Below are 25383 nucleotides of genomic sequence, written 5' to 3' on the forward strand. Positions count from 1 at the left end.
CACAGTCAGGACAAATCTCTCTCACCTGCCAGTCCCACAGCCGCTCAAACCCGACCAAGTAAACACAGAGACTTATATTGCTTACAAACTGTATGGCTGTGGCAGGCTTCTTGCTAACTGTTCTTACAGCTTAAATTAATCCATTTCTATAAATCTATACCTTGCCACGTGGCTCGTGGCTTACTGGCATCTTCACATGCTGTTTCTCATCGTGGTGGCTGGCAGTGTCTCTCTCAGCCTTCCACTTCCCAGCTTTATTCTCCTCCTTGTCCCGCCTATACTTCCTGCCTAGCCACTGGCCAATCAGTGATTTATTAATTGATCAATCAGCAACACACTTGACATACAGACCATCCCACAGCAGATCTCCACATGCAGGCATGCACAAATACGAATAGATAAATTTTTAAAGAGCATTGCGGTGGTGAATATTGGTTGTCAACTTGGCAAGCTCTAGACTCACCTAAGAGACAAGCCTTGGTCATGCCTGTGGGCGATGAGCTAAATTGAGTTCACTGTAGGTGGTGCCATTCCATGGACTGGGATTCTGAGACAAAAAGAGGTGAGCTATTGAACCCACCTGATTCTCGCCTCCTGACTCTGGATGCAAGGGGACCAGCTGCCTTCAGCTTCTGTCACCATGTCTTCCAAAGCACACGGGCTGGCTGTAGCTCTGGAACTGTGAGCTAGAATAAACCCTTCCTCCCTTAAGGTATTGTCTGTCAGATATTTGGTCACAGTGAACAGAAACTCAATGAGCTCAATACTTCTGTTTTTCTCCTACAGTGTCTGTTTGGCCTCTGTACACACTTGGCTTTGCAGTTTTGCAGTTTTGTAAAGGAGCTTTAATTATGGGGTGGAAAAAAAACAATGTATGAGTTTAGAGAGAAGGTACCACAAAATACAAATCATGATTCTAAGACACACACCCCAACAATGGTCCATAATTAATTCTTGGGCTACATCTGCAGATGCTTGCTGTGTGACAAGTCCAGTGAGGTCGTGGGTCTCCTGCTGGCTCTGGCCGGACTACAAATGGAGTGGTCGTTCTCAGAAGTGTGGGGTGGGGTGCAGTCGAGGGGGAGGGACCGGGATGGCATGCTCCCTCCTGGACATAGCACACACCGGCAGCCTGGGGTAGGATGTAGTATAAATGCTTTCCCTCGGGCCAGTCGTGGACACAAGCCACTTTTGTCTCAGCTGCTCCAACAGTCCATAGTTTGTGGGGGGTGCTGCAAGAGAAACCAGGTTTGGGTGACACAGGGCTTCCAGGACTCTCATACATAGTGGTTATGAGAACACACATGGCTGTCACATCACCCATCAGCAGTATAGCCATCTGGCTCTGGAATGGCACGGAGTTGCCTACCATGCCACTGTTGTGCTAATGGAGACAACACCTCTAGGAGCTGCTGGGGTGAGGCACAAGGGCCAGCAGACAGGAGACACAATTGTCTCATACTCCCGCCACGTTTTCCAGGCCGTTATATACAAAACCAAGGCTGACAGGGTGAGCAGGGGCCTGAGACACATGAAAAGTCCTCACAATCCTCAAAGCAGGGCAGCGGTGGCCCACGCCTTTAATCCCAGTGCTTAGGAGGCAGAGGCAGGTGGGTCTCTGTGAGTTCAAGGCCAGCCTGGTCTAGAAAGCTAGTTCCAGGACAGGCAGGGCAAGACAAAGAAACCCTGTCTCAAAACACTAATAAATAAAAGAAGTTCTCAAATACTCTGCCCCTTACCTGGTTTTTGTTTTTGTTTTTGTTATTGTTGTTTTGGGTTGGTTTTTTTTTTTTTTTTTTTGTATAGTACACACACCTATCTGAATCTTTACTCAGTCCTATTTATTAATAAGTCTGTCTCCTTCTTGGATTATCAATTCCCTGAGGACAGAAGCATTCTGTGCTTGTTAGCCACTATGTCCCCCAGGAACTCCAAGGAAGATTCACTCACTCACTGTGCCTAGAGGGAATGCCTGGCATGGGAGTAGAGAGGGTGTTGCTTTTGACCACCTCTGGTCCTCGTGCAGAGGTGAGGCTGTCGTTACAGGATTATCCCTGATGTCAAGGGGAGAAGGCAGGTGCAGTCCTGAGCAACAAGCAGGGCTCATTTTCCTGTGACCTCACCCCAATGCTCCTGTAGGTCTTTGTAATACGAGCACACCTCAGCCCTGTGCCTTTGTGGTCCCCCTTATAGACCAATACAAGGAAAATCTCCAATTATAAAAGTACCGAGAAGGGGAAAGTCAGACTTCTCTGGCAGCCACAGCAATTTCTGTCCGTTCCAGGTACGCAGGGCGGGCACACCGGGGTTATAATTGTGTCGATTGTAGTGATCATCATAGGTGCTGATCAGGTACCGATGAGAGGGCTCCTGGTGGTGGGTGATCAGGTGCTTGTATGGGAGACCCTGGAAGGACAAACAGTGGTCACATTACCCATCAGAGCAAGGTGTCCCTTCCAGCCCAGGATGCTGGCAGTAATCACCTCTCATGGAGCTGAGACGCCAGTGAAGAGGAAGCCCCCACTGGTCACCAGAGACCCCCCAAGGGTCACAGAACTGTCTGTCCCCACTGGGACACACTGCTCTTTCAGTTATACACTCCAGCTAGCCGCTTTCAGTTCTCTGGCCAAGTCCATTCGTCCCCAGGGTGAGCTACCGTGGTAAATTAAAGTCAAGATGTTCAACTGAATGGAAGCTGCCAGCGCCGCTCAGGGCGCAGCTTTGGGATCTGACGTTACACCCTTTGGTTAGGTCTTGCCTTGCTCCCCGCTACTGCCCGTTTCCAAGGTAAGGGACATTTGGACTTCATATTTCCTTCAGTTACGGTGGGGAGAGCTAGAGAAGTCTCTGTAAATCACCTTCCCCCAGGAAGGATTTATGGCTCCCTCGGCTGCAAAGCAAGGAGCTGTTTCTTTGATGAGGAGTTATTTACCAGGAAGGAGAAAGCTGTGTTTTTCTGTCTGGGATGCCTGTCTGAAATCGGGGTTTTCCTAAGGAAGAAAGGAATTCTAGGGAGTCGGACTAATTGAAAGGAGGTCGATTCATCATGGACCGTAGACACCCTGCACTTCAGGCTTCCAAGAGTCGTCCCATAAATAAGTCAGAGCACAATGCCAGAGAGACACGAAGGGTTTGGGCTGGAATGCGATGCACAGTTCCCAAGATCGGCACCACCAGGGGCCAGGAGTCCCTTTCTAAACCAGCTAGTGAGCTGGTGCTTTTCCCTGAGTGGCAGACCTGCAGGAGAGGGCCCAACAGGGGTTTTATTGGCATTTCTTTGGATTCTGCATATCTCAAGTGGCGCACGCCTTTAATCCCAGCACTCGGGAGGCAGAGCCAGGCGGATCTCTGTGAGTTCGAGGCCAGCCTGGTCTACAGAGTGAGTTCCAGGAAAGGCGCAAAGCTACACAGAGAAACCCTGTCTCGAAAAACCAAAAAAAAAAAAAAAAAATGATACCGTGGTAAACCACTGACTTGGAACTTTCGTGAGGAGGGGGAATGCAATACCACATATGGCCACACGAGGGAACAGAGCCCCAGCCAGGGACAGCTGTTAACTTGAGACAGGGATGGGGTTTGGTGAATGAACAGAAAGAATCTTGAGGAAGAGATTTCTGTTTGTTTCGTTGTGTGTGGTGGTGGTGGAGTGTCAGGGAAACCTTTTTTTTTTTTTTTTTTTGGTTTTTCGAGACAGGGTTTCCCTGTGTAGCTTTGCGCCTTTCCTGGAACTCACTTGGTAGCCCAGGCTGGCCTCGAACTCACAGAGATCCGCCAGGGTCTGCCTCCCCAGTGCTGGGATTAAAGGCGTGCGCACCACCGCCCGGCTTTTTTTTTTTTTTTTTTTTTTTTTGAGACAGGGTTTCTCTGTGTAGTTTTGGGTCCTGTCCTGGATCTCACTCTGTAGACCAGGCTAGCCTCGAACTCACAGAGATCCGCCTGGCTCTGCCTCCAGAGTGCTGGGATTAAAGGCATGCGCCACCACCGCCTGGCTTGTCAGGGAAACTTTTAAGTGCAGATTTATTTTATTTTTATTTATATGTATATGTGTGTTGAGGCTTGGGAGGAGGATGCCCATGCTGGCCAGAAGAGGAAGTCAATACTTCTCACCTGCAGCTGGAGTGACAGAGGGCCGTGTGTTGACAGACATGGGTGCTAGGAATTAAACTCAAGTCCTCTGTAAGAGCAGCAAGGGCTCTTCACTACTGAGCCATCTCCCGGCCCCTGGAACTAATTAATTTTAGCCATACTGAACCATGAATTGGGGTCAGGGTTTGCAATGAGTCCAAAGGTCTCTTTAAAAGATTGCCTAATGCTCTGTACTTATCATAGCCAAAGGCCAAGAAGCTGTGGTGTAATGACCTGTTATGGAAGAGCAGGGATAACAGGATGTGATTGGGGACTAGGAGCCTCAGGCTGTGGGTTTTATTCTGACTTCCTTCAGTTAAAGCACCTTTGTATCTTCCATGCGCAAAGCTGTGGTGAAGTTCAAGAATCCAAGAGCACACCCTGGAGATGCTGCACGGTCCCAGGACCGACACCAACACACCTAGGAATGGCAGTGTGGACTAGAGATGCGTGCATGGTCTGGGCATGTCAGTGTCCTTGTGTCTCAGGGATGTCAACAAAGCGTCTGACACCACTTATTATGATGTGACTTTCCCCAAGGCAGAAGACAGTCATCTCTGGCAGTGTCAAGGCAAAACCCAGCTCTCATCTCAAAGGAAATACAAGATAGTTTATTCTTATTTTTTTTAAGATTTATTTACTTATTTATTATGTATACAGTGCTCTGCCTGCACGCATCCCTGCAGGCCAGAAGAGGGCGCCAGATCTCATTACAGATGGTTGTGAGCCACCATGTGGTTGCTGGGAATTGAACTCAGGACCTTTGGAAGAGCAGCCAGTGCTCTTAGCCATCTCCAGCCCCAAGATAGTTTATTCTTGAACCAAATATGAGTGATCAGGGCTTGGGAGCACAAGTTCAGGTCACCAAGAATAATAGTAGTTTGTATGTAGAAACAATTTCATGATTTTTTTTTTAAAAAGAATCCATATTATTAATCTTTTCTTGCATTTATGTGAAAAAAGCCGAACATTTGTTTGTATACAGGCATGCATGCGAGTGTGTGTGTGTGTGTGTGTGTGTGTGTGTGTGTGTGTGTGTGTGTGTGTGTAAGCGTCTATGGAGATCTGAGGATCTCCTTCCAGCAAAGGGAATTCCAGACACCAAATTCAGGTTGTCAGACTTGGTGGCATGAGCCTTTTGCTCACTGTACTATCTTGCGAGCTGGCTCTCATGAAGGCTTTGTTTTGTTTTGTTGTTGGGGTTTGTTTGTTTGTTTTTATTTTTTGAGACCGGGTCTCACTGTGTAACCCCGGCTGGTCTGGAACTTCCTATGTAGACCATGCTGCCCTAAAATTCATAGAGCTCCACCTGCCTCTTGTGCCCTGAGTGCTGAGATTAAAGGCATATACTACCACACCTAGAATCTTGTGAAGTTTTCTTACAGGTACAAAATAAAGTCATAAAGCATTTTCCAAATGCATTAGTGGGAGCATCAGGTAGGTGTGTTATAGCAAAGCGAAGAAATCTCTGCTTAAGTCCCAGATGCTGTCTGATGGCATTCTCAGCTTGGGTAGGTGGAAGTTAACTTAATACGTTTTGAAAATTTTTACCAGATAGCAACAAGGATGTTAGGTCAAACACAAGGGCAATGAATAGCTACTAAGAGGACTAAAAATACCCTCAAATAATTTGGCTCTCGATCTGCAACATTCCAACCCATTATAATTAGGAAGTTCTGACCAGTCTGTCAGGCTTGTAGAATCTTTAACGTAGGTGTGGCCTCCCCCGCTACCCCTAAGAACTTCAGTTTATACTGAAATAAGAATTTTAGTCTGTGATGGAATAAAATTCTTTGATTCAGGTCTCAAGGCTGGAGAGATGGCTCAGTCAGTAAAGCTGCTTGCTGCCAAGCTTGAGGACTTGAGGTTGATCCATTTTCTGCAAACTGTCCTCTGACCTCCACACGCACAGATGGCTCCCACAGGAAATGGACAAATTAATGTTTTATGAAAACTTAAAAGAAGCCTGGTGGTGGTGGCAATGGTGGCAGTGCATACCTTTAATCCCAGCACTCGGAAGGCAGAGGCAGGCAGATCTCTGAGTTAAGACCCGTCTGATCTACAGAGTGAGTCCCAGGACAAGAAACCTTGTCTTGAAAAGCAAACAAACAAACAAAAAACAAATCAAAACAAAAAAACAAAACAAAACAAAAAACCCCAAAGTTTAAAAGAAAGACACATTCATTGTCTCTGATTCATAGAAAAGCCACCTGCTTGTTCCCTTACCATCAAGCCACACAAAGAATTTGTTTCCTGCCTTTGGATTCTGAGTAGCTGGTCTCTTGGGGGCTCTTCCCACACTAAAATGCTCTGATTCTCACAAATCACACCTCACTCCTTCCTGTCACTGGCCTGAGTTTAAAGAGATGTTGGGGCACATGGGATGAGGAGACGACAGGCAGGCAAAACAAAACACTCAGGACGCTCACTTGGGATTCTCCGAGTGTGGTGGCACAGAGCACAGCTGTGCCCTATGGATGATGGTGACAAGCTTGCTATCCCCACTGCAAGCCGTGTAGGAGGTGCCCTACCCTGCTGTACCTGGAGGTGCTAGGATCCCAGAGCCTCCGGGGCAATCCCACCGGATAATTGTCACTTACCTCCACTCTCCTTTTCCCGTACCACCTGGATATATGGTCTGGTCTGTGGCTTGGGAAGGGGACATATTCCTTCCTGTAAATGCACTGTGGGGTGCGGTCAGTGGCTTTGGTGAACTGGAAAAGAACACATATGGGTGAGAATGTCTGAGAGGCTGCCTCTCTCACCCCTGCTGTGTTCCCCAGCCACCACAGCGGAACAGAGTGAATAAGAGCCCAGGACACAGCCGGGCGGTGGTGGCGCACGCCTTTAATCCCAGCACTCGGGAGGCAGAGCCAGGCGGATCTCTGTGAGTTCGAGGCCAGCCTGGGCTACCAAGTGAGTCCCAGGAAAGGCGCAAAGCTACACAGAGAAACCCTGTCTCGAAAAACCAAAAAAAAAAAAAAAAAAAAAAAAAAAAAAAAAAAAAGAGCCCAGGACACCTGATAACACAGGAGGGACATGAGCTAAGGGGCTCAGAGCCTCCTCCAGACTCCCTTGGTGACGTTCTTCTGTCCTTTCTTTTTTTTTTTTTCAAAATTTATTTTTATTTTAAGCGCATTAGTGTTTTGACTGTATGTATGTCTGTATGAGGATGTCGGGTCCCCTGGAACTGGAGTTATGGACGGTTGTGAGCTGCCATGTGGGAGCTAGGAATCCAGACCCATGCTCTCAACCACTAAGCCATCTATCTCTCCAGCCCACTTTTGTCCTCTCTTGCTCTCAGCATTCCTCCTAAGCTAGTGGTTCTCAACCTTCCTAACGAACGCTTCGACCGTTAATACAGTTCCTCATGTTGTGGTGACCCCAGGCATAAAATTATTTTCGTTGCTACTTCATAACTGTTATTTTTCTACTGTTATGAATCATAATGTAAACATCTGATATGCAGGGTGTCTGATATGTGACCCCTGTGAAAGGGTCGTGTGACACCCAGGTTGAGAATCAATGCTCTAGACTGTAAATCTTTTCCTTCTCCTTTCTCTTTTGAATTCCCCATTCTCCATCTTCTTTTCTTACTTTTTTTCTTTTTCTTTTTCTTTTCCTTTTTCTTTTTTTCCTTTGGTTTTTCAAGACATGGTTTCTCTATGCATCCCTGACTGTCCTGGAACTGATTCTGTAGCCCAGGCTGGCCTCGAACTCACAGAGATCCACCTGCCTCTGCCTTCCAAGTGCTGGGATTAAAGGGGTGCCCCACCATCCTTATTTGTCGTGATCTTGTGCTTTCTGATTGCTTTCTTAATACGGTAAACTAGTAAGTATATACGAGTTTGACTGTTTTGTTTGAGTGCTTGTTTTCTGCCTGGACAGAGTTTCAAAATATAGCCAAGGCTGGCCTTGAAGTCATGGTCTTCCCTCCTCACTCTCTACTCATGTGCCAGGGTTACAGGAATGCAGAGGCCCAGGAATTTTAGTCCATTTTTTTTTTTATTTTGTATTTTGAGATAGGGTTTATCTATGTAGTCCTGGTTGTCCATAGGAGCTTGCTACGTCAACCAGGCTGGGATCAAACCCACAGAGATCTCCTGCCTCTGCCTCCCGAGTGCTGGGATTAACGTTGTGCACCACCTCCGCCCAGCTCCGGTTTAGTCATTTTTAAGTGTACAGTGCAATGACATTAAGCACTTTCCCATTGTTGCTCAGCCACCCCCCAGTATCCCTATCTAGAAGGTCTACATCCCAAACGCCAGGCTCCCCTGGCCATGCTGCTTTCAGTTTCCGTGAACGGACATACCCGGGGCACCCGGGAGAAGTGGTCCCACAAAGTTTGTCCTGTTACAGCTGGTTCCTTCCACTCACGTCTTCAACATTCGCTCAAGTGGGAGGACGTCCAGAACTTCCCTCCTCGTAGAGACTGTGCGACCTAGCATATCTCATTTATCCATCCATCGACGGGTGAGTATTGTCACCTGCATTGTGCCTCCTCTTGGACTAAATGGGAGCAACGTTGCTCAGAAATATCTTTCTGAATCTGAGTTTTCGTTCTTTTCAGGTTACATTCAGAAGAACTGGTGGGTCATATGGTCATGTTGTGTCCAGTTCTCTCTATTCCTCCCCCTTCTCCTTTTAAGAAATTAATTTTTTAAAATTAATTTTATTCTCATTTTAAATTTTTTTCTTTATATATATATGTGTGTGTGTGTGTGTGTGTGTGTGTTTTGCCTGCCTGTATGTGTGTGTGCAGTGCCCCCAGAGTCCAGAAGAGGGCATCAGAGGGAACTGGAGTTACAGGTGGTTGTGACCTGACATGTGTGTGCTGGGAACTGAACCTGTGTTTTCTGGAAGGGCAACTGGTGGTCTCAACCAGTGAGCCATCTTTACAGCCCCTTTGTTGTAGAATATTTCTTTACACTGTGTGAAGATGTGTCACCGTGATTGGTGTAATAAAAAACTAAACAGCCAATAGCGAGGCAGGAGATATAGGTGAGATTTCTGGACAGAGAGAGCTCTGGGAAGAAGAAAAGAAAAGTGGCCAGGCAGACACAGAGGAAGCAAGACATTCATTCAGGAGGAGAGGTAAAAGTAAGTCACATGGCAACATGTAGATGAATAGAAATAGGTTAATTTAAGTTATAAGAGCTAGTGGGACAAGCTTAAGCTAAAGACTGAGCTTTTATAATTAATAATAAGTCTCCATACTCTGTGTGTGTGTGTGTGTGTGTGTGTGTGTGTGTGTGTGTGTGTGTGTGTGTGTGTGTGAGAGAGAGAGAGAGAGAGAGAGAGAGAGAGAGAGAGAGAGAGCGAGCGAGCTGGCTGCCCAAAGAAAAATCTGTCTACATATGGCTTCCAATGTGGGGGCTCAAATATCCAAACATAGGGCCTGAGAAAGCTAAGAAAAGTTCTGGACAAGGAGCCTGATGTAGATTACTAGTCCTACAGTCTCTCAGGCGGGCTGGTGCTCAGCAGCATAAAAAGGCACCCTTACAGGCTCCTGCCTGCAAGCTGGAGTCAGCTGCCAGCACCAAGCACCAGTGCCAAGTGTTAACCTGAGCTGTGTGGCAGCTGACATGGCAGTTTAAGATTTGTCTCATGCTGTGAGAGAACACTGCTCAGTAAAGACAGATCCAAATGGAAAACATCTCTAAACAAGTTACAGTGTGTTTAAAAATATGTGCATAGGCTTTAAAAAGAAAAGAAAATAGGTATAGACAGCCATAGAAAAAATAGTTTATCAATAATAAGATAAAGGCTTTATAAAGGGAATAAAATAATATGAAAAAGATAAGCCATGTAAAGATGGAAAATACACAGAGAGTCTGGATCCTGTATGGTGTCTTATTGATTTTGAATTTTTTGAATGCTAATGAACAATTTGGTTTAATAAAAAGCTAAACAGTCTGTTTTAAAAACAATTTTTAATTTTTATTCATTATAATTGTGTGTATATGTACAGGTGCTTGAAGAGACCAGAGGTATCAGATCTCTCTGGAGCTGGAAATACAGATGCAGGGGGTGGGAGGATAGGGGATGGGTGGTGGGTGGGTGTTGAACTGCTTGATGTGGGTGCTGGGAACCGAACTGGGATCCTTTGGAAAATCAGTGCATGTTCTTAACTGCCAGGCCGTCTTTCTAGTCCTTTAACAACCATTTCAACATGTGTTTATTTGATGGGGGGCTTGGGGTATACATGTATCAGATGAATATGCAGTGGTGAGAGGACAACTTGGGAATCAGTTCTCTCCTCTGCCATGTGGGATCTGGGGATCAAACTCAGGTCCTAACTCTTCACAGCAATCACCTTCACCCACGGAGCCATCTTGTCAGCCACCTGCTCTTTTCTTTTTAAAGATTTATTAATTTTGTTTAATTAAAAATTATGTCATTTTGCCCCACTTCTGTTCCTTCCCTCCAATCCCTCCCATGTACCCCACATTACATCCTCTAGAAACCACAACCTCTTTTTTTTAAATTGTTAGTTATCACACACACACACACACACACACACACACACACGCACACGCACACGCACACGCACACACGCACACACGCACACACACCCCTAAATATGTAAGTACAGCCTGCCCAGTATGTTTAGTGTTACTTGTGTGTATATGATATCAGGGATGATCACTGACATTAGGTATCCATTTAGGGAGCTGGTCTCTGAGGAGGACTGTTTGCTCAGCTCTCAGCATTATTTGTTGCCTGTAGTTCTTTGTTGGAGGGTGGAGTCTGTTCTGTTCTCTTTTTCTTTCCCTCCCTTCTTTCCTCCCTTCCTTTCTTCCTTCCATGTCCTCCCTTTCTTTTTTATTCTGAGATAGGGTCTCACTATATAACCCAGGCAGGCCCCAAATTCAGAATCCCCCTGCCTCGGCTTCCCACATACTGGATTAAACATTAGGAAGATTAGATGGAGCTCTCACCACTGAGATACATCCCTAGCTCTTGTTATTTTGTTTTTTACAGTAACTCAGGTTCTTGAACTGATGATCCTCTTGTCTCAGACTCTGAGTGCTGGAATTGTAGGCATGTGTCCCTACAACCTACTGCATCATTATTCTTAAGAGGTTATTAGTTTGTTTGTTTGTTTTTAATCACATCTTTGTCTTGATATGGTCATGCTGGCTTTATTCTTTCATTATATTTCCTTCTCTTCAAATTTTGGAAAGTATTTGAGAAGGATTGGTGTTATTATTTCTTTTTAATTAAAAAAATTATTTTATACACAAAAACCATGTGTTTTGCTGGCGTGTATGCTGGTGCACCGTGTGCATGTAGTGCCCAGAGAGGCCAGAAGAGGGAGGCATTGGATTCTCTGGATCTGGAGTTAGAAGATTCATGTGAGCGCCCACGTGGGTGCTGGAAATTAAACCTGAGTCCTCTCGAAGAGCAGCCAGTGCTCTTACCTGCTGCACCGTCTCGCCAGCCCCCGGTGTTAATTTTTTATTTCCTTCTTTTTTTTCACGTTTGATAAAGTTTCCCAGTGAGTTCATCCGTCTTGGTGTTTTTTGTTTTTGTTTTTTTTTCAACAAATTCAGTTTCCTGATAATTATGTATCGATCTGGCATTTCTGCTTATTTAGAATTCAGCCTGTTAGAGTGTATGTTTCTGGGAATTTGTTTATTTCATACAGATTATCCAGTGTTCTAGAGGCTGGAGAGACGGCTCAGTGCCTAAGCGAATTTGCTGCTTTGGCAGAAGAAAGGAGCCCCCAGCACGCAATCTCCTGTGGCTCCAGTTCCAAGGCAACCTGTTCCCTCTTCTGGTCTCCACAGCACTGCATGCATGTAGCGAATGCTTACATACACAGAAATAAAAACCAAACAAGTCTTGGAAAATAATGGTTAGTGTACAATTGTACAATTCTCTTAAAAAAAATTTTTTTTTTTTTTGGTTTTTTTCGAGACAGGGTTTCTCTGTGTAGCTTTGCGCCTTTCCTGGAACTCACTTTGTAGACCAGGCTGGCCTCGAATTCACAAAGATCCGCCTGCCTCTGCCTCCAGAGTGCTGGGATTAAAGGCGTGCGCCACCACCGCCCAGCTCTCTTAATCTTTTATTTTGTGGAAATTGATAATGATTCCCCTATTTGAAGTTTTTTTCCTTTGCATATCTAACGGATTGTGAGTTTTGTCCAACTTTTCTTTTTTCAAATATTTATTAGTACTTGTGAGTGTGCACAGTGTGTGTGGAGTGTATGGAGTCTTCTATAGTGTGGTGCATGTATGTGTGTGAAATGTATGATGTGTGTGTGTGAGGTATACAATGTGTGTAATATATATGGAGTATTTACATAGTATTTGTGGTTTGTGAAGTGTATATGGTATGTATAGTGTGTGAAGTGCATGGAGTTTTTATGGTTTGTGTAGTGTGTATGGTTTGTGTAGGCTGTGTGTGTGTTTTGTATAGTGTATGGTGTAAATGGTGTATGTGTGTGTTGCATATGGTGTGCATAGTGTATGTGTTGTATATGGTGTGTGTGTGTTGTATATGGTGTGTGTGTGTTGTATATGGTGTATGTGTGTGTGTGTTGTATATGGTGTGTGTGTGTGTTGTATATGTTGTATGTGTTGTATATGGTGTGTATGTGTTGTATATGGTGTATGTGTGTGTGTTGCATATGGTGTGTGTGTGTTGTATATGGTGTGTGTGTGTGTTGTATATGGTGTGTGTGTTGCATATGGTGTGTGTGTGTTGTATATGGTGTGTGTGTGTGTGTGTGTGTGTGTGTGTGTGTGTGTGTGTGTGTGTGTTGTATATGGTGTGTGTAGTGGGTAACCATTCCAGCTTTGATCTGGAAGTTCCAACCCCCACTGAGACTTCGGCAACTGTCACGCCTACAAGGCGGGGCCAAGGGAGGCGCCTGGGGACCCGAGATCTGGATCAGCGGGTGCTCTCTCTGTTTCGGGACCCTGGATAGTGGAGGTGGACCAAGCAGAGCTCCAGAGAACACCAATGGACTACGATACACCTTCCCCAGACCCCGCGACCTACCTATCCCTTAATCTGTAAGTTACGCCATTAAATAAATCTCCCTTTAACTACATGGAGTGGCCTTAATAATTTCACCAATAGTGTGTGTGTGTGTTGCATATGGTGTGTGTGTGTTGTATATGGTGTGTATGTGTGTGTGTTGTATATGGTGTGTGTGTGTGTTGCATACGGTGTGTGTGTGTTGCATATGGTGTGTGTGTGTGTTTTGTATATGGTGTGTGTGTGTGTTTTGTATATGGTGTGTGTGTGTGTGTTGCATACGGTGTGTGTGTGTTTTGTATATGGTGTGTGTGTGTTGCATATGGTGTGTGTGTGTTGTATATGATGTGTGTGTGTTGTATATGGTGTGTGTGTGTGTGTGTGTGTTGTATATGGTCTGTGTGTGTTGTATATGGTGTGTGTGTGTGTGTGTGTGTGTGTGTGTGTGTGTGTGTGTGTGTTGTATATGGTCTGTGTGTGTAGTATGTGGCATGTGTTGTCCCATGTTTGCATACTGTGCATGTGGAGGTCAGAGGACATCTGGTGTTGTTCTTTGCCTTCCCCCTGTTTGAAGAGGGTCTCTCGTTGCTGGCCACTGAACTACACAGCCTGGTCTGGCCTGCAAGCTTCAGAGGATGCTTGTCTCTTTCTCTCCTTTTGCTGCAGGTGCTAGGATCCCGCATTTGCCCGCACAGCCAGCTTCGACATGGATTCCTGGGATCTGAACTCAGGTCATCCATCTTACATGATGTGTTAGTTAGATTTTTGTCAGCTGGGCACTGAGCTAGAGTCATCTGGGAAGAGGAAACTTTAATTGAGGAAATGCCTCCATCAGATTGGCCTGTAGACCAGTCTACAGCAGGGGAGGGGGGCATTTTCTTGATTAATTATGGTTGTGGGAGGACATGTTACTGCGGGCAATGCCAACCTTGGGAAGGTGGTCCTGGATTATGAAAGAAAGCAGGCTGAGCAATCCGTGGGGAGCGAGCCAGTGAGCAGCACTCCTCCCTCTGTTCCTGCTTGAGTTCCTGCTCTGCCTTGTCTGTGGTTGGGGCATGTCAGTCAAGTAAACCCTTTTCTCCCTAAGCTGTTTTTGGTCATGATGTTTATCACAACAACCGGAAGCAAGCTATAACACAAGGCAAGCAAACATTTTCCCTTGTTGAGCTATCTCTCCAACCCCTTGTCAATATTTTCAATTAGCCAAGTCTTGTTTTCATGGTTTTCCTGCCCCCTCCTTTAAAAAATAAAAAGGGCCACAATATGTAGCTCAGGCTGGTCTCAGACTCACTGTATTATAGTCCCGGTTGGCCCCAAATTTTTCCCTATATCCCTGCTTCAGCCTCCTGAGTGCTAGGATTATATAGCAAGTGCTACTACATCCTGCTATCTAATCTCCCCCCCCCCCCCCGCTCCCCCCCCCCCCCCCCCCCGCCCCGTGCATGTGTGCATGTGCACATGTGTGTGCAAGTGGCTGCAGAGCCCAGAGGTGCTGAGTGCCCTGGAGCTGGAGTTACCAGTGGTTGTGAGCTGTTGGAGGTGGGCCCTGGCTACTGAACTTCGGTCCTCTGCAGTATCTGCTCTTAACTGATGAGCCATGCTTTCAGCCTTGCTGCTGATTTCTTATTTAATTCTACGTAGGGTCAGAAAAGGCTCTTGCCAGGCGGTGGTGGCACATGTCTTTAATTCCAGCACTCGGGAGGCAGAGGCAGGTGGATCTCTGTGAGTTTAAGGCTAGTCTGGGCTACAGAGTGAGTTCCAAGACAGGCTCTAAAGCTACACAGAGAACCACCACCCCCACCACTCCCACCCCCACCCTGCCACCAAAAGAAGAAAGGCTCTTTGTCTGATTTTAAGCTTGTTTGTTTGTTTGTTTGTTTTAGTTGTTAAGAATTGTTTAGTGGTGTATGACATGGTCTATCCTAGGAATTTTTCATGGGTGTTTGAGAATGTATATCCTTATTTTGTCAGGTGGAATGATACATTAATACATTAGGTCTAGACAGTCTCTGGTGTTGTCTAAGCCCTTTGTTTCCGCGTTGACCTCTTCCGTCTGATTGTCTACCCAATATTAAATGTGTAGCATTGAGACACTCCCCCCTCCCCGCCCCCGGTTTTTTGAGACAGGGTTTCTCTATACAGTCCTGGCTGTTGTGGAACTTGATGTGTAGATGAGGGTAGCCTTGAACTCGGAGATCTGCCTACCTCTGCATCCCAAGTGCTGGGATTAAATTCATGCACGACCACCACTCATCTTGAGATACTTTTTAAAAAGGGATTGTATGTATTTTTATTTTATGTGTATGAGTGTTTTGCCTACATGTGTGTATGTGTACTGTGTATGTGTCTGGGGCCTGTGAAGGCTAGAAGTGGGCATCAGATTACAGATGGTTGTGAACCACTCTGTAGGTGCTGGGAATTGAACCCAGATCCTCTACAAAAGCAGCCAGTGCTCTTAACTGCAGAGCCCTTTGTTTTAATCACTTGGTGAAGATTTATTCCAAGGCCTGCCACAGATTTAGACTAAACAAAATGATATTGTAATTTCTTATCATATTCAAACACTTAATACAAAGTTTCTGAAACCTAGACGTTCAAGCCCTGAACAACACACCATATAACTTCCTACAGCAAAGATATTCAACCAAGTGTAAGCTGACTTTATTAGTGAACTGTCACACACTTAACAAGAATGTAATTAGCAACAAGAGTCTCAGACTGAACAGACACAGTCTGTTTCGTTTTCCATGTTTGTTTTCACCCTTCCTCTCAAAGCTGTGGGAAAACTGAACCTAATTCAAGTAGGGAATTTCTAACATTTAAAATTACAGGTCAACCAGGATGGTTCAGCCAGCAAAGATGCTTTCTATAGCAAGTCTTTCTCTGTGGCTGCCAGCTCCCAAATAACCACACAGAGACTTATCATTAATTATGAAAGCTCAGTTGATAGCTTAAGCTTGTTTCTAACTAGCTCTTGTAACTTAAATGAACCCATTTCTATTAATTTACCTGCTGCCATGTGGATCATGGCTTGTGACCTCATCTTCTACCTGTCATGCTTCCTCCATGTCCGGCTGGCGACTCCCCCTATCTCCACCCTTCTTCCCAGCATTCTCTCTGCCCCAAAACTCCTGCCTACATATTGGTAGTTCAGCTTTTTATTAAACCAATTCAAGTGACCCTTCTTCACAGTGTACAGAAAGATTATTCCACATTTCCCCCTTTTTGTCTAAAGGAAAAGGAATTGTTTTAACTCTAACATAATAAAACTATAAACAATAAGGACAATTATCAGGTAAGAATTACATTTACAATTTCTGGTCCATTTGTATTTGGCATATTTGGAGAAAATACTCCATTATTTATTCTATCTTGATGAGTGCAAAGCTCTATACCTATCATAGCTAAGGAAAACTATAACTGTGACTATCTAGTCTTCAACTCCATCAAAGGCCCCAGAAGGATATAATATTACCTTAGTAAACAGGAAGTGCAGAGCAAGCAACTTCCAAAACTAAAAGAAACAACAAATAATTGGCTACCTGGACAGTCACCCAAGGTTCCTGTGTAACATGGGGGCATCCATCTTCGGCCTAGAGGCCTAGAATATCTGACAGACTTTTTTGTGAATTTTAGAAGGACTGTCCTACTCTGTCTTGACAAAATTGGCAGTCTGCTTTTCTTTGTGTCCTGCTGGTCCAATTTGGACAGCATACTGTCAGCAGTCAAGACAACAGCAGTTTCTTGCCCAAATGGCTAGTTTTGCCACATTGAAAACAAACTTCATAAGGAGTTTCTTTAAGGCCCTTTGGCTTTCCATGAACTTTGATGACCAGAGTTGGATAACTGGAGCCCACATGATGGAAAAAGAGAACTGAGTTTCATAAGTTCTCCTCCCATAGTGTCTCAGGGCAAGGGCATCGATCCCAATGTAAATAAATGAATAAATGTAACTTTTGCTTGTTTGATTGATTGATTGAGACAGGGTTTCTCTGTGTAGCCCTGGCTGTTCTGGAACTCACTCTGTAGACCACACTGGCTTCAAACTCAGAGATCCACTGCTTCTGCCTTCAAAGTGCTGGGATTAAAGATATGCACCACCATGCCAAGCTAAGATTTTAAATTATATTTTTGGAGCTGTAGGAATATAGATCAATGGCAGTGTGCTTGCCTAGCATTCACAAAGCACTGTGTTCCATTTCCAGCATCAAAGTAAAGCTATCTTTAAAATTTACCTTTACACATTTCAAGATCTACCTTCCCACCTGCCTCCCTATCAGCAATTGCATTGCTAAAGTAAACAATGATATAGGGATCTATCTGATGGGCATATAGCAATCTGTAAGCAAGTTTCCCAATTAATCACAATATCAGTGTTCTGCCAATGTAAACAAAAAAACCCAAGAAGCCAAAACCTACAGTTTATAAGAAGAAACATGCACAGTATAAGGATTGTTAAACTATAAACTTCTACCTGTCTCCAGCTACAAGTATTCTTCAGACTCTTATTACATATTATTTATTTAGCTGTGCAGATGGAGCTATGAAAGCTGAGATTTGCTGAAGCAAATGAAAGCAATATTTTAAAAGGTTTATTACATGATTTAATTGGTTATTAAGCATATTTGTTAAGATGAAACCAAAGTGTGTTTTAAAAAGTTATCACATTTTATTTATTTAAATGCATGGGGACTAGGCAGAGGGAGGGCGACATGCCACGACAGACATGTGGAGCTCATAGGACAACTTGTAGGAGTCAGTTCTCTCCTTCCACCCATGTGGGTTCCAGGGATCAAACTCAGGTCACTAGGATTGGTGACAGGCACCTTTACACACAGAGCCATCTTGCAAGCGCTGTTTTATTTTATTGCTGTCACAAATTCCACCATTATGAGTTGTGTGCTTATCTGCATAAATCTACAGTTTTTATATATTTTTCTAAATTGTGTAGAAAATAACAGGTATTTACAAATTTTAAGTTACACAATACTGGTTTTCATTTTTATGTATTTTCATTTAAGTGATGCTGTAGGATGGTCTGTATGTCAAATGTGTTGTTGATTGGTCAATAAATAAATCACTGATTGGCCATTGGCTAGGCAGGAAGTGTAGGCGGGACAAGGAGGAGAATAGAGCTGGGAAGTGGAAGGCTGAGTCAGAGAGACACTGCCAGCCGCCATCAGGACAAGGAAGATGTAAAGTACTGCTAAGCCACAAGCCACGTGGCAAGGTATAGATTAATAGAAATGGATTAATTTAAGCTGTAAGAAGAATTAGCAAGAAGCCTGCCACGGCCATACAGTTTGTAACCAATATAAGTCTCTGTGTTTGCTTGTTCGGGTCTGAGTGGCTGTGGGACTGGCAGGTCAGAGAGTTTGTCCTGACTGAGGGCCAGGCAGGAAAACTCTAGCTACAAATGGCGTCCAACGTGGTGGCAAGAGTTTCCACCTAAAACCTGAGTAAAAAAATTCTAAAATGGAGCTAAAAACAGCTCCTAGTTGTCTCTTTTAAGCTAGTGGCAGCCTGCGGTTTGAGCTACTGGCGGGTTCCTGGCGTGTGTGCTCGACCTGCAGTATGGCGGGAATGAGGCCTCTGCAAGTGGCACATTAAGCTGTGTGGTGGATTTAACCTTTGCTAGTACAAAACAAAACAAAACAAAACAAAAACAAAAAAAAAGAGGTTTCTGGGCTACACGCTGCTTTGATAGAAGCATAGACCCACTATTTCTGAGAGTTGATGGCTCCCAGAGCTGGCGGAAAACATATCACCGCCATGTTGGGAAGCTGAAGTGGGCAGCGCCAGCAGCGCCAGCGCCGTTTCAGGCTTAGAAGGCTGCAGTTCAAAGCAATAGGCTCAAGCTAATATAAAAAAATAAGCCACATAAAGATGGCTACCACACAGAGAATCTGGATTATGTTCTCTTTGATATTTGTAACTGAAGAAAAACATTTGATTACAAAAGCTGTTGAGTTATGCCAAAATGTATATTTTAAAGGTACCTTGACTTTAAAATTTGGATGTAAGGATATGTTGCTTTGGAAAGGAGGCTCTGCTTTTGTTTCCACAGAAAGCCAGAGGCTATGGATTTGTTCCAGATTAAGATACATCAGGTTTGACCAGCCAAGACCACCTGAAAGGTCTCCGATGACACCATGGCCCAGATGATCCAACATCCAGAACCGTTTCAAGGCAACTGGCTCAGATGATACAGCCTCACAGACTACTCCATGATCCTAAAATTTTCTTTGTTTCCCCAGAAGATACAGCGCCCCCCTCCAGCAGGAAGTAGTAAGAGAAGCTATGCCCAAATTCCCAAATATACCAAGCTGACTTTGGAGATGTATAAAGGTTAAAACCTTCCTTTTTAAGAAAAGAAAAGGGGAAGTGCTGTGGGATGGTCTGTATGTCAAATGTGTTGCTGATTGGTCAATAAATAAATCACTGATTGGCCATTGGCTAGGCAGGAAGTGTAGGCGGGACAAGGAGGAGAATAGAGCTGGGAAGTGGAAGGTTGAGTCAGAGAGACACTGCCAGCCGCCATCAGGACAAGGAAGATGTAAAGTACCGGTAAGCCACAAGCCACGTGGCAAGGTATAGATTAATAGAAATGGATTAATTTAAGCTGTAAGAAGAGTTAGCAAGAAGCCTGCCACGGCCATACAGTTTGTAACCAATATAAGTCTCTGTGTTTACTTGGTCGGGTCTGAGTGGCTGTGGGACTGGCAGGTCAGAGAGTTTGTCCTGACTGTGGGCCAGGCAGGAAAACTCTAGCTACAAAGTGAGCTAACATCCCTTCATTTCAACTTGACTGATTACCTCAAAGATGGGTCTCCGGATCTCCAGAGCTCTGGGCAGATAAATATCCTAGGCTTTTGCTTGTCTGGAAATGTCTTCATTGCTTTCTTATTTTTGAAGGAAAGTTTGTGGGCTATAGATTTCTCAATTGACAGTTTTTACTTTCTGTTATGCTTTGAATATATCACCCCACTGCTTCTAGGTTTTTGCTGAGAAACTCCACTGATAGACTCTCTGATAAGTTATTGTACTGTACTGGACAAGTCATTGTCTATGGTTTTTGTTTTCTTTATGTATCTTTCTATCTTTCTTTCTCCTTCTCCTACTGGACAAGTCAATGTGGGTTTTGTTTTCATTTATGTATCTTTCTTTCTCCTTCTCCTTCTTCTTCTGTAGCTCTATTTAGTTCATGAGTATGAGTGTTTTGACTGCATGTATGTCTGTGTACCACATGCTAGCCTGGTACCCTTGGAGGTCAGAAAAGGGCATAAGATCCCCTGGAACTGGAGTTACAGGTGGTTGTGAGTCACCATGTGAGTGCTGGGAACTGAACCTGGACCATCTGTAAGAGTAACAAGTGCTCTGAGCCGCCTCTCCTACCCATGCTTCTCTTGTTTTTAAGAGTCCCTGTTGTCTTTGATTTCTAATAGTTTGATTGCCATGGCTATCACCAGTGTGCCTCTCTCTACATTTATTCTCCTTGGAATTTCTTGAACTTCTTGGATTCACAAAGCTATGTACTCCTTCAAGCGATATTTTCGATATTTTCAGCCATTCTTTTCCTTTCCTTTCCTTTCCTTTCCTTTCCTTTCCTTTCCTTTCCTTTCCTTTCCTTTCCTTTCCTTTCCCTTTCTTTCTTTTCCTTTCCTTTTCCTTTCCCTTTCCCTTTCCTTTCTTTTCCTTTCCCTTTCCCTTTCCCTTTCCCTTCCTTCCTTTCTTTCTTTCTTTTTGAGACAGGATCTTACTATATAGACTAGTCTGGCCACACACTCACAGAGATGCACAGACTTACACAGATCTGCATGCCTCTACCTCCCGAGTGCTGGAATTAAGGGTATATTAATACTCTTTTGGGTTTTTTTTGTTTTTGTTTTTTTTTGTTTTTTAGAAAGGTTGCTATCTTGTTTATTCTTTCGGCATGCTTTGCTTTTCCTTTGTATGTCTAATGATTTTTTAATTGCTGAAAAAACAACTCTCCCACTCTTTGTTGACCAGATATATGCAAGGAGGAGACCTTTTTATTTTTAACTAGCTGGTCTTCAGGGCCAGCCATCAAGAAGGCTGAATCAATTCTCAAGCCTTTTCTTGGCACACATCCTGCCTGGGCTTTTCTGTAGTTTATCATATTCACATACACTATTCCTATTAATTATCTTAATTTCCCTCTAAAATGCTATCTCCCTTTTCTTTCTTTTCTTGATAGGGTCTCAATGCGTAGCCTATCTTGGCCTTGAACTTACAACCCTCCTGCCCAGCCTTTTCAAGTCTTGAGATTATAAATAAATGCCACCAAACCCTAGCTTTTTCTTTGGGTATTATATTAGATTCTTCTGCTCATTCTCCTCTCTCCTCTCATCCCCACCCCCAACAAAATCTTACTATGTAGCCTTGGCTGGCCCGGAGCTCCCTATATAGCCTAGGCTGGCCTCAACTCATAGAAATCTGCCTACTGCCTCCTGAGGGCTGAGATTAAGGCTATGCACCACCTTTGACCGTCTCTCCCCATTATCTCTTGTTTGAGACATTTATAGTCCAGACTCCCTTGTAGCTTCTCCTACAGGCAACGTAAATGATTATTTGTAGATTGGAGTCCCTTGCAACTTTCTCTTATTGTGAGACCAAAATGAGCCATCTTAGAAATAAGACCAAAATGCTTTCACCCTAAAATTAAGGCCTAAGATTTCTCCTTTTGGGAATAGGCCATTAGTTACTGAAACCAGTCAGTTCAGATTCCAGAAACCAGGAAATGTAAAAGTACAGAGTCACAAGGTAGTCAGGAGGTAATGGCTGCCGGACTATGGACTGTCCTCTCCCTGGCCCCCTAGGCAACTGCTTGACCATAGAATGTCCCAACCCTAGTTTCCACAGTGACTGTGTAATCACCAGATGCCCCCATCTGGGGGCAGCCAATGAGAAATGGTGGTGGGCAACCACTCCCTTAGATGTAATTTCTAGAAGTTCCTAGAAGCGAGCCAATCAGAATTGTACCTGTACTAGCACCCCTAAATGATGTAACCTTGTGATTTTTCCCTTTAAAAGCTGAACTTGCAGATAGGTGGGCACTTCCTCCAGCCTCCACTGCGTTGGATGTATTGGACGAAGTCCCTGCCTAGGCTTGTATTGCATTTGGATATCCTGAAATTAAGCCTTGCTTTTGCATTCTGGCATGCTCGTCTTTGGTGGTCTCTCTGGGGGTCACGATCTGGGCACAACACTATGAGAACCCTAACTGATTGTTCATCTGGTAATTTTTTCCCCTTGGTGCTTCTCTTCCTTACATCAGTCAAGCACAGTTAAAGTTAATGATGACTCATGCCATGTCTGGTGATGGCTAATGTTCTCCATGGAAACAATCTTTTCTAGTTATCCAAAGTGATGGAACACAGTCAAAAGAATGACGCATGGTGAACAATGCCTTGGGGAACTATGAGAAAGGCTCCAGGAAAAAAAAAAGTCAGAGGGCTTTTTACCTCAAGTGTATTTTGATCCCTGGAATGTTCTTGGACGTCATTTTATACCTCCTGAGGCAAACATTTACATTCAATTTATAAGACATGTTTATTCTTGTTGGATGTCAGAACATGGCTATAGAACCCAACCTGGTGAAAGGCTATGCTGAGTGCTGTCCTCAGTATACCTGAATCTGGATACGACATTCTGCCTTGATTTCATGCTTTCCCAAATACAATCTACAGTACATGCCAGACATTGTGTTTAAATTGGTCTGTCCTGAGAAAGTCCTGGGAAAGGACTGCTCTGTTGATAATTAGTATGTGCTTACTAACATTTATTTACATGTTTTTCTGAACTCAAACAACCTTCCTTAGATCATTGCCTTCTTTGTTTCATTCATGTATAGAAGTACATGAGATTGAAGTAAAGTTGTCTGCAGCATTAGACTGTAGTCTGCCCTATTTTTAAGGTTCTCAAATCCCAGGTCTTATAGACAGATCTGCTTAGGTCAACATAAAGTACCACCAACTTTCCCCATTCTCCCTATACCAAAGCTGGCGGTTCTGTCTTAACCACTTTTCCTTTCTCATTTCCTAAGACTATCTGAGGATGTCTAGGTATCCCTGAAAAGAAAAAAAAAATGTATATACACATATACGTATATATACCATATCTATGAATCTTTATATATCATATACCTATACATCATATATCTACACACTACACACACACACACACACACACACACACACACACACACACACACACACATATATAATTCTGGCTTTGTACTCAATTTGTTACCAAAAATGACCTTGAAATATAGATCTTTCTGCTACTATCCCCTGAGTTCTGAGAGCTCTGGACTGTAGGTGTGCAACACCTCACCTCCTAGTTTATGCACTTCTGGGAACTGAACCCTGGGTGGGTCTCATGTATGCTAAACAAGTACTATTCCAATTGAACTACTCAATTCCAGTCTCTGCAAAGCTCTCAGTGGCTCATTCTTGCTAGCCACAAAGGAGGATATTCAGTTTCAAGTGGCCCATTCAGGCGAAGCAACACTAAGAAACTGCTCTGTTTTGAAAGTAGACACTGAACACAGGCAGGGCAGGGCTGTGGAATACGTGCACTTAGCAGCAACATATCCATCGACGTCACTGCAGGACGGGCCATGACTACCTCAGTAGGTGCTATGGTCAGGGAAAGGCCAGGCTGAGAAGAGTAGAAAGTCTTCAAATAAAAGTTCAAAGGATGACTCAGGAGTTAAGAGTGCTTACTGCTCTTGCAGAGGTCCAAGTTTGGTTCCCATTGCCCACACTGGGCTGTTCACAACTACCCGTAGCTCCAGTCCCAGTGGATATGACTCCCTCTTATGGCTTCTGCAGGCATCTGCATACAAGTGCGCGCGCGCACGCACGCACACACACACACACACACACACACACACACACACACACACACACACACAAATTATTGTTTTTAAAGATTTATGCATTATTTTAATTTTATGTGTATGAGTGTTTGCTTGCATGTATGTAGGTGAACCGTGTTCATACAGCACAAGGAAGCCAGAAGAGAACATTGGATCCCTCGGAGTTGTATGTGAAGTGCTATCAGGGGAGGGGCTGGGAACCAAACTCCAGACCTCTACAAGAACAGTAAGTGCTCCTAACTGCTCAGCCATGTCTCCAGCCCAGTAAAAAACTTTAAAGAAGTACAAAGGTGGTGGCACAGGCCTTTAATCCAAGCACTTGGGAGGCAGAGGCAGGCAGATCTCTGTGAGTTCGAGGTCAGCTTAGACTAAATAGTGAGTTCTAGGACAGCCAAGAGTATGTGGAAAGACTATCTAAAAAAAAAAAAAAACAAACCAACAACAAAACAAACAATAATAAATACAATTTAAAAGTGCAAAGAAACTGGGGAATATTCTGATACCTTGAAACATTCCAGTTACAACCGAGGTAGAGGTACAACTGTATTAATTCCCCTGCTATGGTGTCTTTTCTTTAAGATATAAGGGGGGACCTTAATTATTGTGTAAAAGCATCTTTCCTATGTAGAGCACAAAGACTCTACCTAGCACCATAATCTTAAGATTCGGCCATGGGCTGTCCCACACTAGAGAAGAGCCGTGACTTCACTCCTCTCTGTGAGCTATTTTCCCACTGGCTCTCCTGTCTTACCTTCCTCCTCTCTTCCACCCAGTTTCCAACGAGCACTCTCGTTGAATACTGCTTTTCAATCTGCCAGCTCGGGGTCGAAAACGTCTGAGGAACCGCTGCGGTCGTAAACATGGTAAGGATCTGTCAGGCGTCCGGTTGACTTGGCAGGTTCAGGGGACAGAGAGGTATTGGGGGGTTGTTCGAGTGTTCATCTCCTTATCTGCCAACACTCTGTCCAGCTCAGGAAATTTAAAACCAAGCCCGGAGAGCTCACTTCCATCCAGGCAGAGTGATGTGACTTGGATTCTCTTTTGTTGACTGTCTCCATGGCGACAGACACAGATCCTCTTCACTAGGAGGCAGTTGATTCTGGAGGAGCAGAGCTGGCCCCACATAAAGGGGTCAAACTGAAAAGCACCACCGTGAAAACAGCAGTGAAAGGCCGGGTGTCTCCCCTGTTACAAGAGGGGCACCACCCTTGCCACATTTTTGTGACTGGGGTGAGTTGGACTCTTTCTTGAAGGTTTGAATTCTAATACTCATTAATGCTGATATGTGAGTCCATGCTAACACACCAACAGATGGCCACTCACAGCGTCCCTTGGAGGCTGGTGCCAGAATGGTATCTGCTTTGTAC

General features: G+C 44.3%; 1 protein-coding gene across 1 annotated transcript; it reads right to left on the reverse strand.

Moving 5' to 3' along the window:
- Cfap107 (cilia and flagella associated protein 107) lies at positions 1–25240 on the reverse strand. Its single transcript, XM_052716722.1, has 4 exons — positions 24768–25240; positions 6726–6839; positions 2229–2406; positions 1–1232 (listed from the first exon to the last, which is right to left on the reverse strand). The coding sequence occupies exons 1-4, from the start codon at positions 24876–24878 to the stop codon at positions 1051–1053; spliced, it is 585 nt and encodes a 194-aa protein (XP_052572682.1). The 5' UTR covers positions 24879–25240; the 3' UTR covers positions 1–1050.
- Between the last annotated feature and the right edge of the window lie 143 nt (positions 25241–25383).

Source organism: Peromyscus californicus, unplaced genomic scaffold (assembly GCF_007827085.1).
Source record: "Peromyscus californicus insignis strain IS unplaced genomic scaffold, ASM782708v3 Scaffold_5__1_contigs__length_169319896, whole genome shotgun sequence".
Lineage (NCBI taxonomy): Eukaryota > Metazoa > Chordata > Mammalia > Rodentia > Cricetidae > Peromyscus > Peromyscus californicus.

Coding starts and splice junctions, on each gene's coding strand:
- Cfap107 (XM_052716722.1), bottom strand. CDS start 24,878: ATGTTTACGACCGCAGCGGTTCCTCAGACGTTTTCGACCCCGAGCTGG. Junction 6,840..24,767: donor GGGTGGAAGAGAGGAGGAAG/GTAAGACAGGAG, acceptor GTTCTTTTCCAG/TTCACCAAAGCCACTGACCG. Junction 1,233..2,228: donor GTCTGACTTTCCCCTTCTCG/GTACTTTTATAA, acceptor TTTCTCTTGCAG/CACCCCCCACAAACTATGGA.